Genomic DNA, 13435 nt, shown 5'->3' with positions numbered 1-13435 from the left:
CAGATTGTTATTTAAGTGTCTATCTCTGTTTTATCAGCCCTTAGGAAAAAGAAGAAAAAAAAAAAGGTGATCTTAAGCTGATATCCTTTAATGATAAAGATCACACATTTTCCTGGAAAAACAGGCAGATGAAACATGTTCAGACTTCTAACTATACTCTCAAAATGAGATGGACTGTAGTGGCAATTTCACATGTGTGGTATTTACTTTGATAACAGCTAGAAAAGTCAACCACCATCAATTAAGGCAGTATTTTTTTCCCTAATCTTTAAGTATCCTTTACAAAATGAACACATTTCCTTATCTTACACCAAATGTACCCTAACAAATGTACTGATCACAGGCATCGAGGCAATTAAGCAAATCGAGGTTGTACCCTAAGTTTTGTAACAAACTTCTTATCCAGCTTGCTCCAAATCAATAGCTGGCCTAAATTACTGGTAACATTTGGCTAACTGGGTAATAAGAAGGATATAGTAGGTAGTTGGTTACCATATGACTTTTTCTGAGCTGTTTAAATATATATATTCAGAAAGTTCTTTTTCTCCAGCCTCCAGAAGCCTAATCATAGCCACAGTGGCCACTAATAACACGTATGTCATGCACCATGAAAATGAGGCCAAATCTCATAGCTCTTCACTGCTAACCTTGCAAGACAATGTATTTAGGCCCCAGTTTTCTGAAATATCATGAGAGCTTTACAGCATAGAACACTCCTTCTTCCACTACCTTCCAATCTCCAACAAAAACCGTCCTGTGATAAAAGCCATTAAGTATGTACTTTCTGACACCTGGAAGCCATATGACCTGGCCAAATCACCCTGCACTTCCTCCATCTGTTTTAATAATGCTGAACCACAGCATTTATCATCATCTATTTTATCAAGACTAGATTTTGCTGACAATAGTTCAGTAGAATTCTTCCAGATATAAGTACTTCCTAGGGAGTAGCAAATGACCATTAATCCCTTGGCCTTGTGGGCTATTGAGTACATTCAAAAAGCTGGCCACAAATAAGGACCCAGTCTCTGAGCACATTGCACAAGTGAGAGAAGGTACAGTGTTTACCTCAGTGAGGTGGAAGTCTTACTTAAAAGCTATTTCTGACTTTGTTTTTGAGACAGGGTCTCACTCTGTTGCCCAGGCTAGAGTGCAGTGATCTTGGCTCACTACAGTCTCTACCTCTCTGGGCTCAGATGATCCTCCTGCCTCAGCCTCTCAAATAACTGGGACTACAGGTGTGTGCCCCCATGCCTGGTTAATTTTTGGGTTTTTTTTTTTTGTAGAGATGGGGTTTCGCCATGTTGTCCGGCCTGGTCTCAAACTCCTGGGTTCAAGCAATCCACCAACCTCAGCCTCCCGAAGTGCTGGGATTACAGGCAGGAGCCACCACAGCCAGCCATATTTCTGATTTTGACAATGTAAATGCTGATAAGGGGCAATGTTTCCATGTCTCACTTTCATCTTTAAAATGAGATAAATGGAAACTAAGCATAGTTGCTTTGTGATAGTTTAAGCATCACTTTCCTAGAAGCTGTGAAATCTCTAACTTGAGTCCAACCATAGTAGAAGGGTAGACACTGGAATATTGTCCATGTAAGGGGTCAATGGAACATACCTTACCCTATAGCCTCCAATAGAGGTGATAAGAGGAAAGGAAGAAGGGAAATGGGTATAACTGCAAACAAATACCAACAACCCAATATTCCAAGTCTCTGCAAAGTACCTCCTGTGATATGTGTCTGAATCTACAAGTTACAAGGTGGCACGTAAAAAATTTTGAGCACAATCAAATTGAGTGTGGAAATTTTAAAGCACAATCGAGTTGGACCTGAGAAAGTCAAGTACAATTGAGTTTGCCTAAATGAATCAGGGGTAATTGAGTTGGGTAACTGCATTGTACTCAGCACTGGCCCTTTGCCAAAATGAGGGGCACATGGCCAAAAAGGCACAACTCAAATGAGCTTAAAAATTTTCACAGAATATTTTTCCAGAACGAGAAATTTTTCACAGAATAAGAGACATAAAGTTGAAAATTTGATCACTGAAGCTAGTCAATTATAGCCACTAAGTTATCCTACAGGCTTCATGTTCTTTATAATGAAAACTTGAGTGAGCATCAGAATTATCTGGCAGGCTTGTTGCAACACAGATTTTCTAAGCCCACCTCCAGAGTTTCTGGTTCAGTAGGTGTGGAGGGAGCCTGGCAATCTGCATGCTTACCAAATCCCCAAGTGATGCCAAGACTGCTAGCCTGAGACCACACTCTGAGAACCATTGTTCTAATTATTGCAGCCCAAATTGAAGCATTTAAAATACTTTAACACGATACTGTAAAAATACTTCTAACATTTCAAATTATAACATGATACTTATGGCTTTCATATGTCTTTACAAGTAAACTGTACAACTAGATTGTGCAAATGTCATCATGGTAACTTAAACCACTGAAGCTGTCATTTATGTGAAAAACTATCCTAACCCTCACTGTTGCATGTAGCTGTAATCAGAAATTGCTATTGCTCAGAAATCTGAGAAAATCCCTGCATATATATTTTAAATTTGGTTTAAGAGAATTGTACAGGATAATAATATACTGAATGCAGACTAGATACAGATTAGCAGTAACGGCTCATTTAGCAATACCTTTCCCAGCCTTCCATATCACCAGCTTTAGTAATGCATAGCTTTCATTCATTCAGTCAACAAATATCCACTGAGCATACACTGTGCTCTAGGCACAGGAAAAAACAAGGATTAATATGATTCGGCACTCACTGTGTGTCAGCAGCTGCACACAGTTAATTCTCACACAACCCTACACGGTAGGTGTTGCTTTTATCCTCATTTTGAACAAATGAGGAAATTGAGGCACTGAAAGGCTGAATGAAATTGCAAAGCAGGGATTCACATCCAGACCATGAGATTCCCGAATGTAGCGTCTTAAGGACTATTTCTTTATAGTTCTTAAGGTCTACTGGAGAAATTGTAATATTGTGTGATTCGGGGGCATGCTAAGGTGTACCCTTAATATGGATGGAAAACTAAGTAAAGTTCCATAAACTAGACCTGGGGGCTCAAGGAAGCTTTGCCTAAGCAAATGACCTATAGGTAGATATCTTAAGGAGTTTTGAGGTAAAAAAGAGGAGAGGAGTGTCCTCCCTTTCAAAGATGAAGAGTTTGGAATGAGAGTAGAGAGTAGTGGAAGAAAAATGCCGAGGCTCACTGGCCCATAAAACAGCTTGGGATTCATGAAAGTCATACAACTCTAGGATAATAATAGTTGTTTTCTCCTGCCAACCAGTAATGATATCACAACACATCCAAACTCAAAACTTTGGAATTATTGATATTTCTCACTCCTTCACTGCCACATCTACCAGTTGCCAAAACCAAAATTTTCTACCTCAATTTTCTTCTCTCCATTCTTAACAGGTGGGAAAACCTAATCTGTGCATTTAATATCTCTCATTCAAATAAGCAATGGTTATAATAACAAGGAGCATTTGTTAAATCCCATTCTCTCTGCCCCATTGTAAGCATTTTACATGCATCTCATTTAATTCTAACAACTAGTCTCTTGGGTAGACACTAGTCTAGTCCCCACGTTATGGATGAGGAATGGAGGCTCAGGGAGATAACTTCATCAAGGCCATTTAATCAATAAGTGATAGAAAAACGCTCAACCCAGGTATGACTGATTCCAGGTCCCAAGCTCCTTACTGGTACCCTCTAGTGAATTACAATAAGCTCTTAATAGATATCCTAACATCTCTTTGTCCCTCCAAATGTATTCAAAATAGCACTACTTCTTATGTTAGTCTCCTGCTCAGTAATCTGTCAAACTGGGCTGCTTACTGTCTTCTTGTACTTTTGTACTTTCTAATCTCTGAGTAACTGAAGAGAGTATTTCTTTTGCCCATGTGGCTCTGTATCTTGAAATTCTATTCAATTCTCAAGTCTCTTTTTCAAATGCTGTCATGTTCTTGAAGGTTTTCTTGGTTCCTGACATCCTTTGAATCCCCATAACAATTTATTTGCTCATTTGATCCACTTAGCACTCTTCTTTTCTTTATGGGCTAGAAGCTCCTTGAAGACAAGACACATCTTCAGATAAAGCTTCTAGCTTCATCTCTGGAAGTTCACGTTGCAGAGCCTTGACTAAGATTCAGTACATACTGGTTGAAAGAAAATGCCGTAAGAAGAAAATGGAAATTATTGTAGGGAAAAGCTGAAATAGAAACTCTATCTTAACAAGGACTTCATCATAAGACATGAACTGTGTTACTTGGAGAATACATAAAATATAGCAAGGCACTTTGGATTTTGCATAATTATTTAAATTCCAAAACATATCTCATGCACATTAGTTTAGGTAGAAAAGTCATTTTGAAATTATCTTTCAATTTCTGCTACTTATCCACAAATAACTGCTATAATATTCATTCTTCCTTAAGTATCTCAGTTAATTAAGCATGGAATCATTTGAATCAAATAGCCAAAGGGAATGAAATAATATATCAGTTAAATGAGGTTCATCTAAGATTTCAAACCAAAATTCTATAATTTATGATGCTAAATAATTTGACATTTCAAACCATGAAGACGTTGGACTACATCTCGCATGCTAAGGTAGTCGCAGGGACAGGTAGCTACAACAGTGTTGGACTACACTAAGCTCAGCAACTGTTAAGGAGGGCTCCACATGCGTGTGCATCATTTTTTCTCAGCAAAAGCAATATTCCTAAGTGAAGGTCAAAGCAGCATGACAAACATGGCTAACTTTTGGGTTTCAATCATACCAGGCAGGAGAAACTTGCTTGCTTGAAGTGTAGTTAATCTCACTTGCAGAGGCCAGCATCAAATATCAAATAGCAGGCAAATTTGGCAGGTAGAAATTATAAATACATTTGAAATTTTTTTAGCACATTTTACCCACCACGGGTTGCTGTGATTTTCAGGATGATTTAGAAATAAGGCAGCAGGTCAGAAAATGAAATGTTAAAGAAGTTAACAAAGAAAGGACAGAATCTTCCTTTCTACCCAATAAAAAAAGAAGGCATGCACATACATGCACATGTATACACACATACATAGAGAATAACTTTCTCCTTCTCTCTCTAGCTCTTAAAGAAATGAAGCCATGAAATTAACAGAAAAACTTCAGTTTTTCAGGAGCTTTCTTAAGTGGAAATATGGTTTTATCTGACATTTAGCATAAGAAAGAACTTCAGGTATCAGAGATAGAAAAGAACTTGTAGATCACATCTCTTACAGAACTGACCAAACCACCAACTGATTAACTAGCATAGTTTTCATTTCAAGTGTAGACACAGACAGAGCAGTTTAGCCTTCAGATTCTAAATCTATTACCAAAACTATTCTCAAAGCACCTTCTGCAAAAATGTTCCTTATGTGAACACCTCTTCAGTAAACTCTCACCCAGTCAGGGGGTGAGGACACCAAAGGATCTTTCAGAATGGGATTCTGGAAAGATTACCTTTGAAACACCATTCTTTTGGTAAAGATACTAGAAACAGCTAAATAGTTGTAATGTTATTATATAAATTCTTCTCACTTGATTTTCAACCCTGTCTGCCCCAGATGGAAAGAAGGTTGGCTGAATGTGTTGTTAAACTTGTGATGTTAATCAATTGCTCAGGAAGAACGACACAAACTAGAATGTAGGAGTTCAGCACAGTTCTTTTAGGTGGCAGGTCAGGCGAAATGACCAGGAAATGGATACCATGGTCTTTGGAATGACAGAGTCACATCCAAGAGACGATTCTATATTGGGACTTCCTGATTAACTGCTGACCACACGCTCCCTTAGCTTAAGTTTTAAGACTTTACAAGAAGCTAACGAGAACAAGGAAGTAAGGAAGACTGAAGTGTCAGAAACTAGGCAGGGCAGTGCTGTTAAGAAGGTACAGAGCTCGCAGAACAGCAATGCTTAACAAAAGAGGACAGTTTCTTAGAACAGGAAAACAATAAACACAGTTTGTTTTCCTCAAAGGAGATAGAACAAGACAAAAGTAGGAAGTGCTGTCCTTCCTTCATCCTGCCAGATTTTCAATGGAAAGTCAAGTGTGTACATCAATCATGATAAGGAAGAAGAGACCAAAGTGATATCATCTTGAAGTTTTTGAAAGGAAAACACAAAGATGTGTCACATAACACACTTCTTTATTTTGCCCTTTCAAACAGGCCAGTGCATGCCACACTATGAAGTAATTCCCACTGAAATAGCCCAGCACGTGCCAAACATCACATCTCTTTAAACTTCCTGCAAGGTTCTTGCCTCTTGGCATTCGAGGCAGGGATTTGGGCTGGAAAAAGAGTGCCTTTCCTTATTTCTTCAATACGAAGACTGTGGGTCCACACGACTTGGGTGCTTATACACCTCAAAGGCCCTTGCTTTGCTATCGTGATAAAGAAAATTCCACATTATTTGGATGGTTGACTGTCAACTATATTTGAGAGTCTAGATATTTGCTAGAAAGTTCTAAAGGAATGAATATTAAGCATATACCCTCTAAATTTAGTATAGAACTAGAAACAATGAGAAGAAATAATTTGCTTGCACTCATAATCTCACAGTTGCACAGTTAACTCAATACGCTCCCTGGTGGACTTGGCCTATGTCATTCTGGGATAGAAATCAAATTTCACTAAATTCCATTAAATGAGAGTAAAATAATACATACAGCTGCCTCCCTTATCAATTTGATTGGTTATAAAAATGCTTGTAATTCAGTATTTTGGATCCCAGAATACATTATGAAATAATAAAAAATAAAACAATCATTGTTCAAAAATAGTGGTTAATTCCAGGCAAGCCTGCACAAATCTATCTACCCTGTAATATATCTAGAGTATAGAATTGTATTTACACTACTACAGAAGTGGTCTTTTATTAGAAAAAAAATTATAGCTAGCATATTTTCAGAACTTACGATTAGTCAGAAACTATGCTACGAGCTTTGTCTGTATTATCTCATTTAATCTTCACAACAATTCTCACAATACAGATGAGGAAACAGCCTCTGAGTCATGTTCCAAACTGATCTACATCACACAGCTAGTAAGTGGTAGATACAGAAGTTGAATTCTGGGATTTGAACTCCAGAGACCATGTTAAATGTTATTCCAGTTGCTAACGTAAGATGTAATTGTCTTTGATGGGGAATGAATTCAGAGTTTTAAACTGGGATAAATCAGCATCCCTTACCTGGGGGAGGGGCAAAGCTTCTAGGAAGAAGGTATTAACTGTGGGGTTAAAAATTCTAGAGGTCATATGGGAGAAGGGTATAAGGAACTACTAGACAGAAACTGCAGGCTCAAGGGTTTAAGTTCCCAGTTGGAGTTCTATTGTTGGGTTCTTCTGCATGCTAAGGGGCTGGCTGAAATATTTCTGTTTTTATGCAGGGTTTTATTTCTTTCAGGACTACAGTTCAATGGAATACACAGTCAAAACTTCTTTCTTTGCTCTCCTATCTCAGAAACAAGCACATAGTTCCACTGAGAATTTTGGAGAGTTTTTATTTCTAGCAACCTAAATATCAGACAAGAAATGAAAGGGCTTCTTGCTGTGCATACACACACTGCCCCCTTTTTTATTGTTTCTTTTCACTTTGACCCTTGTAGAGAAAGATCGAGGTCTTTGGATAAATAACAGATTGAAAGAAAAATCCATCTGTATTTTAGAAAAAAAAAAAATCCAGACTCCAAGTTTCTGCATAATTTCTCTAGTAAGTATGAGGAGATGAGACAGACATTCAGGATTCTACCTTTCAAACGGTTGGGTATGGAGGAGTCAAGTAGAGGAATGGAATTGGGGACTGTATCTGCATGACTCTGATGACTTTTTTTTTCTTATTTTCCCTATTTTATTACGGATCTCCCCAGAGTATACAATAAGGAAAGGGAAAAAATGGGTAAGATGATGGGAAAGAGAAGGAAAGGGAGAAAGAAAATTCCATGCCAAGGAAACTTGGAGGTAAGTGATCCTTTTGGCAGGTATTAAGGAGCATTAATATATAAGACAGGTGATTTGACAAGGTTGTAGACTCAAACATAAATATAAATATATGTAACAGAACGGTAGGATCAGAGAGACAACTTAGAGCTTGTGTAGTCTTATTTAACCTCAATCAGGAAACTTTTTCTAGAGCATCTTAGACAGTTGGCGAGGCAAGCTCTGTTTAAATATTCTATCTAACCCATTTCCTTCTTGGACAGGTCCATTAAAGTTCTCATAACATTATCCTCTTCCAACCATTTGTTTTGGAACAAGCTCAATGAGGGCAGGGAGTGAGTCTTAACTATTTTTGTATCCGCAGAACCTCCAACTTTGTACACAGCAGATGCTTAGTAAGTGGTTGAGTTAATGCATACGTTGATTAATGGGTACAGACTGTCTGAAGAAACAGATTAGGTCTACCTTCCAATCCATACAATAACTCTTTACATATCTGATAATAATTGTCCTGTCTCCTAATATTTTTCTTCTTCAAGTGAAATATCATCAGTTCTGTCAACTAATCCTTACTGTTCTGATAACCTAACTCTGGGAACCTACATGTGCCTTTGTCAATTCTTACACAGATTCAAAGGACATAACAAGGAATAAATACGAGTCCTTTTATCACATTTGTTTCTATTTGTTATTAGCTATAAAATCCCTTTTGAATTTTCTTTCTTTTTTTTTTTTTGAGACAGAGTCTTGTTCTGTTGCCCAGGCTGGAGTGCACTGGCGCAATCTTGGCTCACTGCAACCTCTGCTTCCCAGGTTCAAGTGATTCTCCTAAGTAGCTGGGACTACAGGCACATGCCACCGTGCCCGGCTACTTTTTGTATTTTTTAGTAGAGATGGGGTTTCACCATATTGGTCAGGTTTCGAACTCCTGACCTCAGGTGATCCACCTGTCTCGACCTCCCAAAGTGCTGGGATTACAGGTGTGAGCCACTGCACCTGGCCCCCTTTTGAATTTTCTATAGCCTTCTTAAAAGCACAATTTCAATAAAATAAATAATATGTATTTATTGTAAAAAAAGAAAATGAAAACCTCTCATAACTGATATCCCAGATGTATCTTCTTCTAGTTGTTAACAAGTTTTAAAATGTAATTTGATGATACTGCACACATAATTTTATATCCTACTTTTAAATAAAGTATTCGATTATGAACATTTCTCATGCTATCATCAATTTTTTACAGAAACCATTTTAAGTACTTCTATATTTCACTGGCAAGCTATCTAGTTATTTATCTAACCAATGCCTTATGGTTATACAGGACCCAATATATCACTACAATAGATAGGACTTTAGGGGAAAAAATCAATGTACATGAATTTTTTCCACATCTTTGATCATCAGTTTAGGACAGATTACTTGAAGTCTAGTTACTAGGTCTAAGAGTATACATTTTTAATAAGGCTTTTGAACTCATCTTTCTCAAGATGTCAATCCCAGCCCTCAAGAATAGGTTAAATACCCTTGTTTTATGTTATCATGGCACTCTGCATCTTCCCTTCATAATCTTCATCGCCATTTTGAACACCTGGCTATCTTTTTATTTCCTGTTAGACTGTAAACTTCATTAAAGTAGGTCCACAAATTATTTTGCTGACTGTGTTTTGCCTAGGGCTTAGCACACATCACATATTCAATATATATTTTATTGAATTAGTGGCATACTGTTGGATCATTGCTTATTGCTGAAGGTGTTTGAATCTGTGCCCTGGAAGCACTGCTTACATATACCCACTGGCTGTGTCAATGTCCTAAAAGTGTGATACCCCAAATGGGGTAAAATACCCTGAGTGTGATTCAACTTTGGTTATGAATGAAGTCTGTGACTTAGAACTCGTTTCTCAGCTATAATGAGTTCATTGAGTGTATTAAGCTTGGCATTAAAAATTCAGTGAGATTGAGATCTGAACATTACCAACTCTCGGGGCAGAAAATGTCCTTCTTGGCGGGCAATGACCAGCGATGCTGTCTCCCCCTGCTTGGTGCTCCTGAGCATGGCCACAAGCTCTTCCTGGGTTCTTCCGGTGACATCTCTCCCATTTACCTAATGAATAAAATCATATAAGCAGCCACAATCACAGTACTTGTTATCTCCTTCTACACTACATAGTTTTGAAAACAAGAAGCAAATGGGCTCCCATACTTGAGGAAGCTCTGAAAAGATAAAGACTAAATACGTGGGCAAAAACCAACAATGTTTCCCATAATGCATCATCATTATGATGCTGGATGAACTCAGAATCAGTAATTAATATCAGCAGTTTTTCCTAAGACATCAGATTTTTATGTGGGGAAACTGGACTGATAGATACCAGAAAATGATTCTGCTTAAGGTAGAAGGCAGATTTCAAAGGCTTACTTAGTGCCATTTTCTGCCTAATTCAACAAGCAGAGCGAACCATGATCACAAGGTAAATTTCTCTGCAAATACGAATCTAGCGATAGAATCCTGCAGTTTTTAAATGTATTTAGAAAATTATAGTCACCAGATTATCATAGATTACTGGAAATTCTAATTTGGAGCTACATTAGTCATTTGGTGCATCTTCTTTCATGATCTAGAACAATATGAAAAGCAAAAGTGTTGCTTCTAATGAAGATGATTGCTTCAAAGGTAAATGGACAATATATAATTATCAAGACAATAATGTCCTCAGACAAAAATAAATGAAAACAAACAGCCACCCTCTTGCTTTTGGTATCCCAAACATATCTCTCTGCAAAATCCCTTACAGCTGTTTTCATTGCTATCCTAGCACAGATGATAGAGATACGGACAAAGCACAGAATGACCTGAGATACTCTGGCTTGTCCTGGCCAAGTTTGAAAAGACTATTATAAAGACTTTTTAACTTTTCAGCCCTAAATGAACACATGTTGAATTCTTAGATTCAATCCAAATTTCACAGGGACCTAAGAGGTAGAAGTAAGAGAGGTAAGATCAGAAATGGTTTTCATTATCATTTGGCTCCATATCACTGACCTTACTAGGGATTTACAAAGTTAGACTCCTCATTAACCAGTTCTATACTTAAAGTTCTTATCTTGTCTATAAGTAATAATTTTTAATATATATTAGGCTCAAAATAAAAATATTAATATATTTACATATATTTCAATGCAATTAAATGGCATTATTTAAATGCCAAGAAATATTTTCATACAACTATTAATTCCAATTCTTACCTCCAAAATTCTGTCCCCTGATTGTAGGCGGCCATCTTTTATTGCTGCTCCCTTTGGTAAAATGTTTTTTACAAAAATGGGACCAGGACCATGTATGGAAGAGTCTCTGGTAACCACAGTGAAACCAAGTCCTTCAGGGCCTAGCGTATAAGAACAGGAAAATGTATAGTCATCTGAGTAATATTATATTCAATTTTACAGTAAGATCTACCTAATTTAGACTAATACAGAATCAGCAAAATATTTACATTCTGAGACATTTTAAATATGCTTCAGTTATTTGGGTTTCAAATGCAGATTATAGTTCCTGACAGGCCATGACGGTATCAAAGTGAACTTAGGGCCCAATCCAGATGTGTAACACTTTGGCTTATTCAGGTTCTAGAAGAAATGCACATGTTATCCAGATGCCCAGGAGATTGATTTCTCAATAAACCATAACCTGACTTCATACTTTCTGAGAAGCAAAAGGCCATTTGACTTAAGTTCTGTTAGCCTCTTAAATGAGCTGGACAACCTGTGGCTGAGCCCTCTACTTGTGGCTCAATTCCCCGTACTGCTGCATCCCACTGTCTGGTCAGCAAGCATCTTGCTGCTCCTGTCCTGTCCTCTTGCATCTCCAATTTCTCCCTTCTCATGTATTTTTTACTCAGTCTAAAGGTATGCTCAGATTTCTCTACCCTGAAGGATCCTTACTTCCATCTTACTCCTTCTTCCAGCTTCCATCACCAGTGAGCTACCCATGACCATCTCCATTGGTCTAGCTTTGATGATTCCCACCATTTTCTTGAAATTGACTCTCTCTTTGGTTTTCATGTCTTTATTTTCTGATTATTTTCCTATCTTTGATCACATCACATCCATCATTCTCTCTAAATCTTAGCCATTATCCTGCCATGAAGCCATAGATGTTCCCCAAGGATCTGTCCTGGACCAATTTGTCCCCTAGACTCCCTGCCTTGGCCAGCTCCTGCATCCAAATATATCTTCCAGTGAAACAGACCTACATCTTTATGGCTGTAATGTCTGTTTCTGATGTCAGCTTCCTAGAAGTCATCATGCACATTTCAAACTTCACTACGTACCTCCCTCTCCAATCCAGATTCTGACCTTTTCAAATATCCTCATCTACTTAAAATTCTAATTTCTAGCAATGACATCTCCATTATGCAACTTGATCTGGCTGAAAAACTTCAGCAATCACTGTAATTCTTCTCTTTTTTCCTTCCTACAACCAGTCATTTATTAAGGCATGCCTAGTATGTTTCCACCTTTAGACAGATGCAATGCACCCTTTACTTAACCTTTGTTGTTTGGCCTTGTCTTCAGTGTATCTTTTTGCTGTCAGATTAATCTTGCTAAAGTACAGATGTGACGTCGTATCTTTCATTTTTGCATTCAAGGCTTTGTAATACATTTTTAAGGTGATTCTGTGTCTGATTCATTTTTCTATACCCAAAGCACCCAAATCTGTGTCTTCCACATAGCTGGATCATTTGAACAAAAAATACAACTGAGGCATTTAAATAAAAAAACTGATTGATAAGTACACTGAAGTATTTTTATATGTACTAGTCAATGCATTTTATTCCCAGAATAGAATTCTTATAGGTGAATGAAGTTTTGATCAGAGAATCTTTCCAGAATTGTTTTCATATCCTAATTAAAGATACATTATTTGTTTCCGAAAGACTTTTATAGTTTTTCTAAAACTACCTTGTGACCATAAATTCTCTATTAATTCAGACAAGAATCTATAAGATCTTGGTTTCTTTTGAATTGTCCTGAAAAACACAGAATTTCAGAAGGTTGCAATGGGGGAAGGGAATATCAAGCAGAGGTTACAAAATGAACAAAAGCACAGAAGCGCATGAATGCTTATGTATGTGTGTATAATACTGCATAAATATGCATGTACACACATGATCTCTTCTCACTGATCTGTGCTTCAAATGGATAGAAAAGTTGAAAAAGATGAATAAAGGAAAGATTGTACATGCTTTTGAAATTAGGTATGTTTTAAATAAATGTTTGCGATGTTGAATCAGAGAAATTAGTAAACATTACCTATTTGCTTTCTGAGGAGTAAAATTTGTTGTTATAAGACTGTCTTAGAAAAACAATACGCTTTTTGGACATGGCCTAAAGGATGCTTCAAGAATCACTAATCGTGCTCAGAAAAGGGACAACTGAATTTTCGTGCCTATTTAG

General features: G+C 37.3%; 1 protein-coding gene across 15 annotated transcripts in view; it reads right to left on the bottom strand.

Moving 5' to 3' along the window:
- Window positions 1-13435, bottom strand: part of PARD3B (par-3 family cell polarity regulator beta) — a 1095492-nt gene that overhangs the window by 490859 nt on the left and 591198 nt on the right. For all 15 annotated transcript variants that reach the window (XR_002516428.2, XR_002516429.2, XR_002516430.2 and 12 more), the window contains 2 exons: window positions 11225-11364; window positions 9954-10082 (listed from right to left, as the gene is read on the bottom strand). Coding sequence is in view for 12 of the 15 variants with exons in the window: in XM_021924389.2 (XP_021780081.1) it covers window positions 9954-10082; window positions 11225-11364 (269 nt within the window). In the remaining 3 variants the exon portion in view is untranslated. The remainder of the gene's footprint in view (window positions 1-9953; window positions 10083-11224; window positions 11365-13435) is intronic.

This window comes from Papio anubis, chromosome 10, assembly GCF_008728515.1.
Source record: "Papio anubis isolate 15944 chromosome 10, Panubis1.0, whole genome shotgun sequence".
Taxonomy (NCBI): Eukaryota; Metazoa; Chordata; class Mammalia; order Primates; family Cercopithecidae; genus Papio; species Papio anubis.
This window is presented reverse-complemented; position numbering and strand designations above follow the sequence as displayed.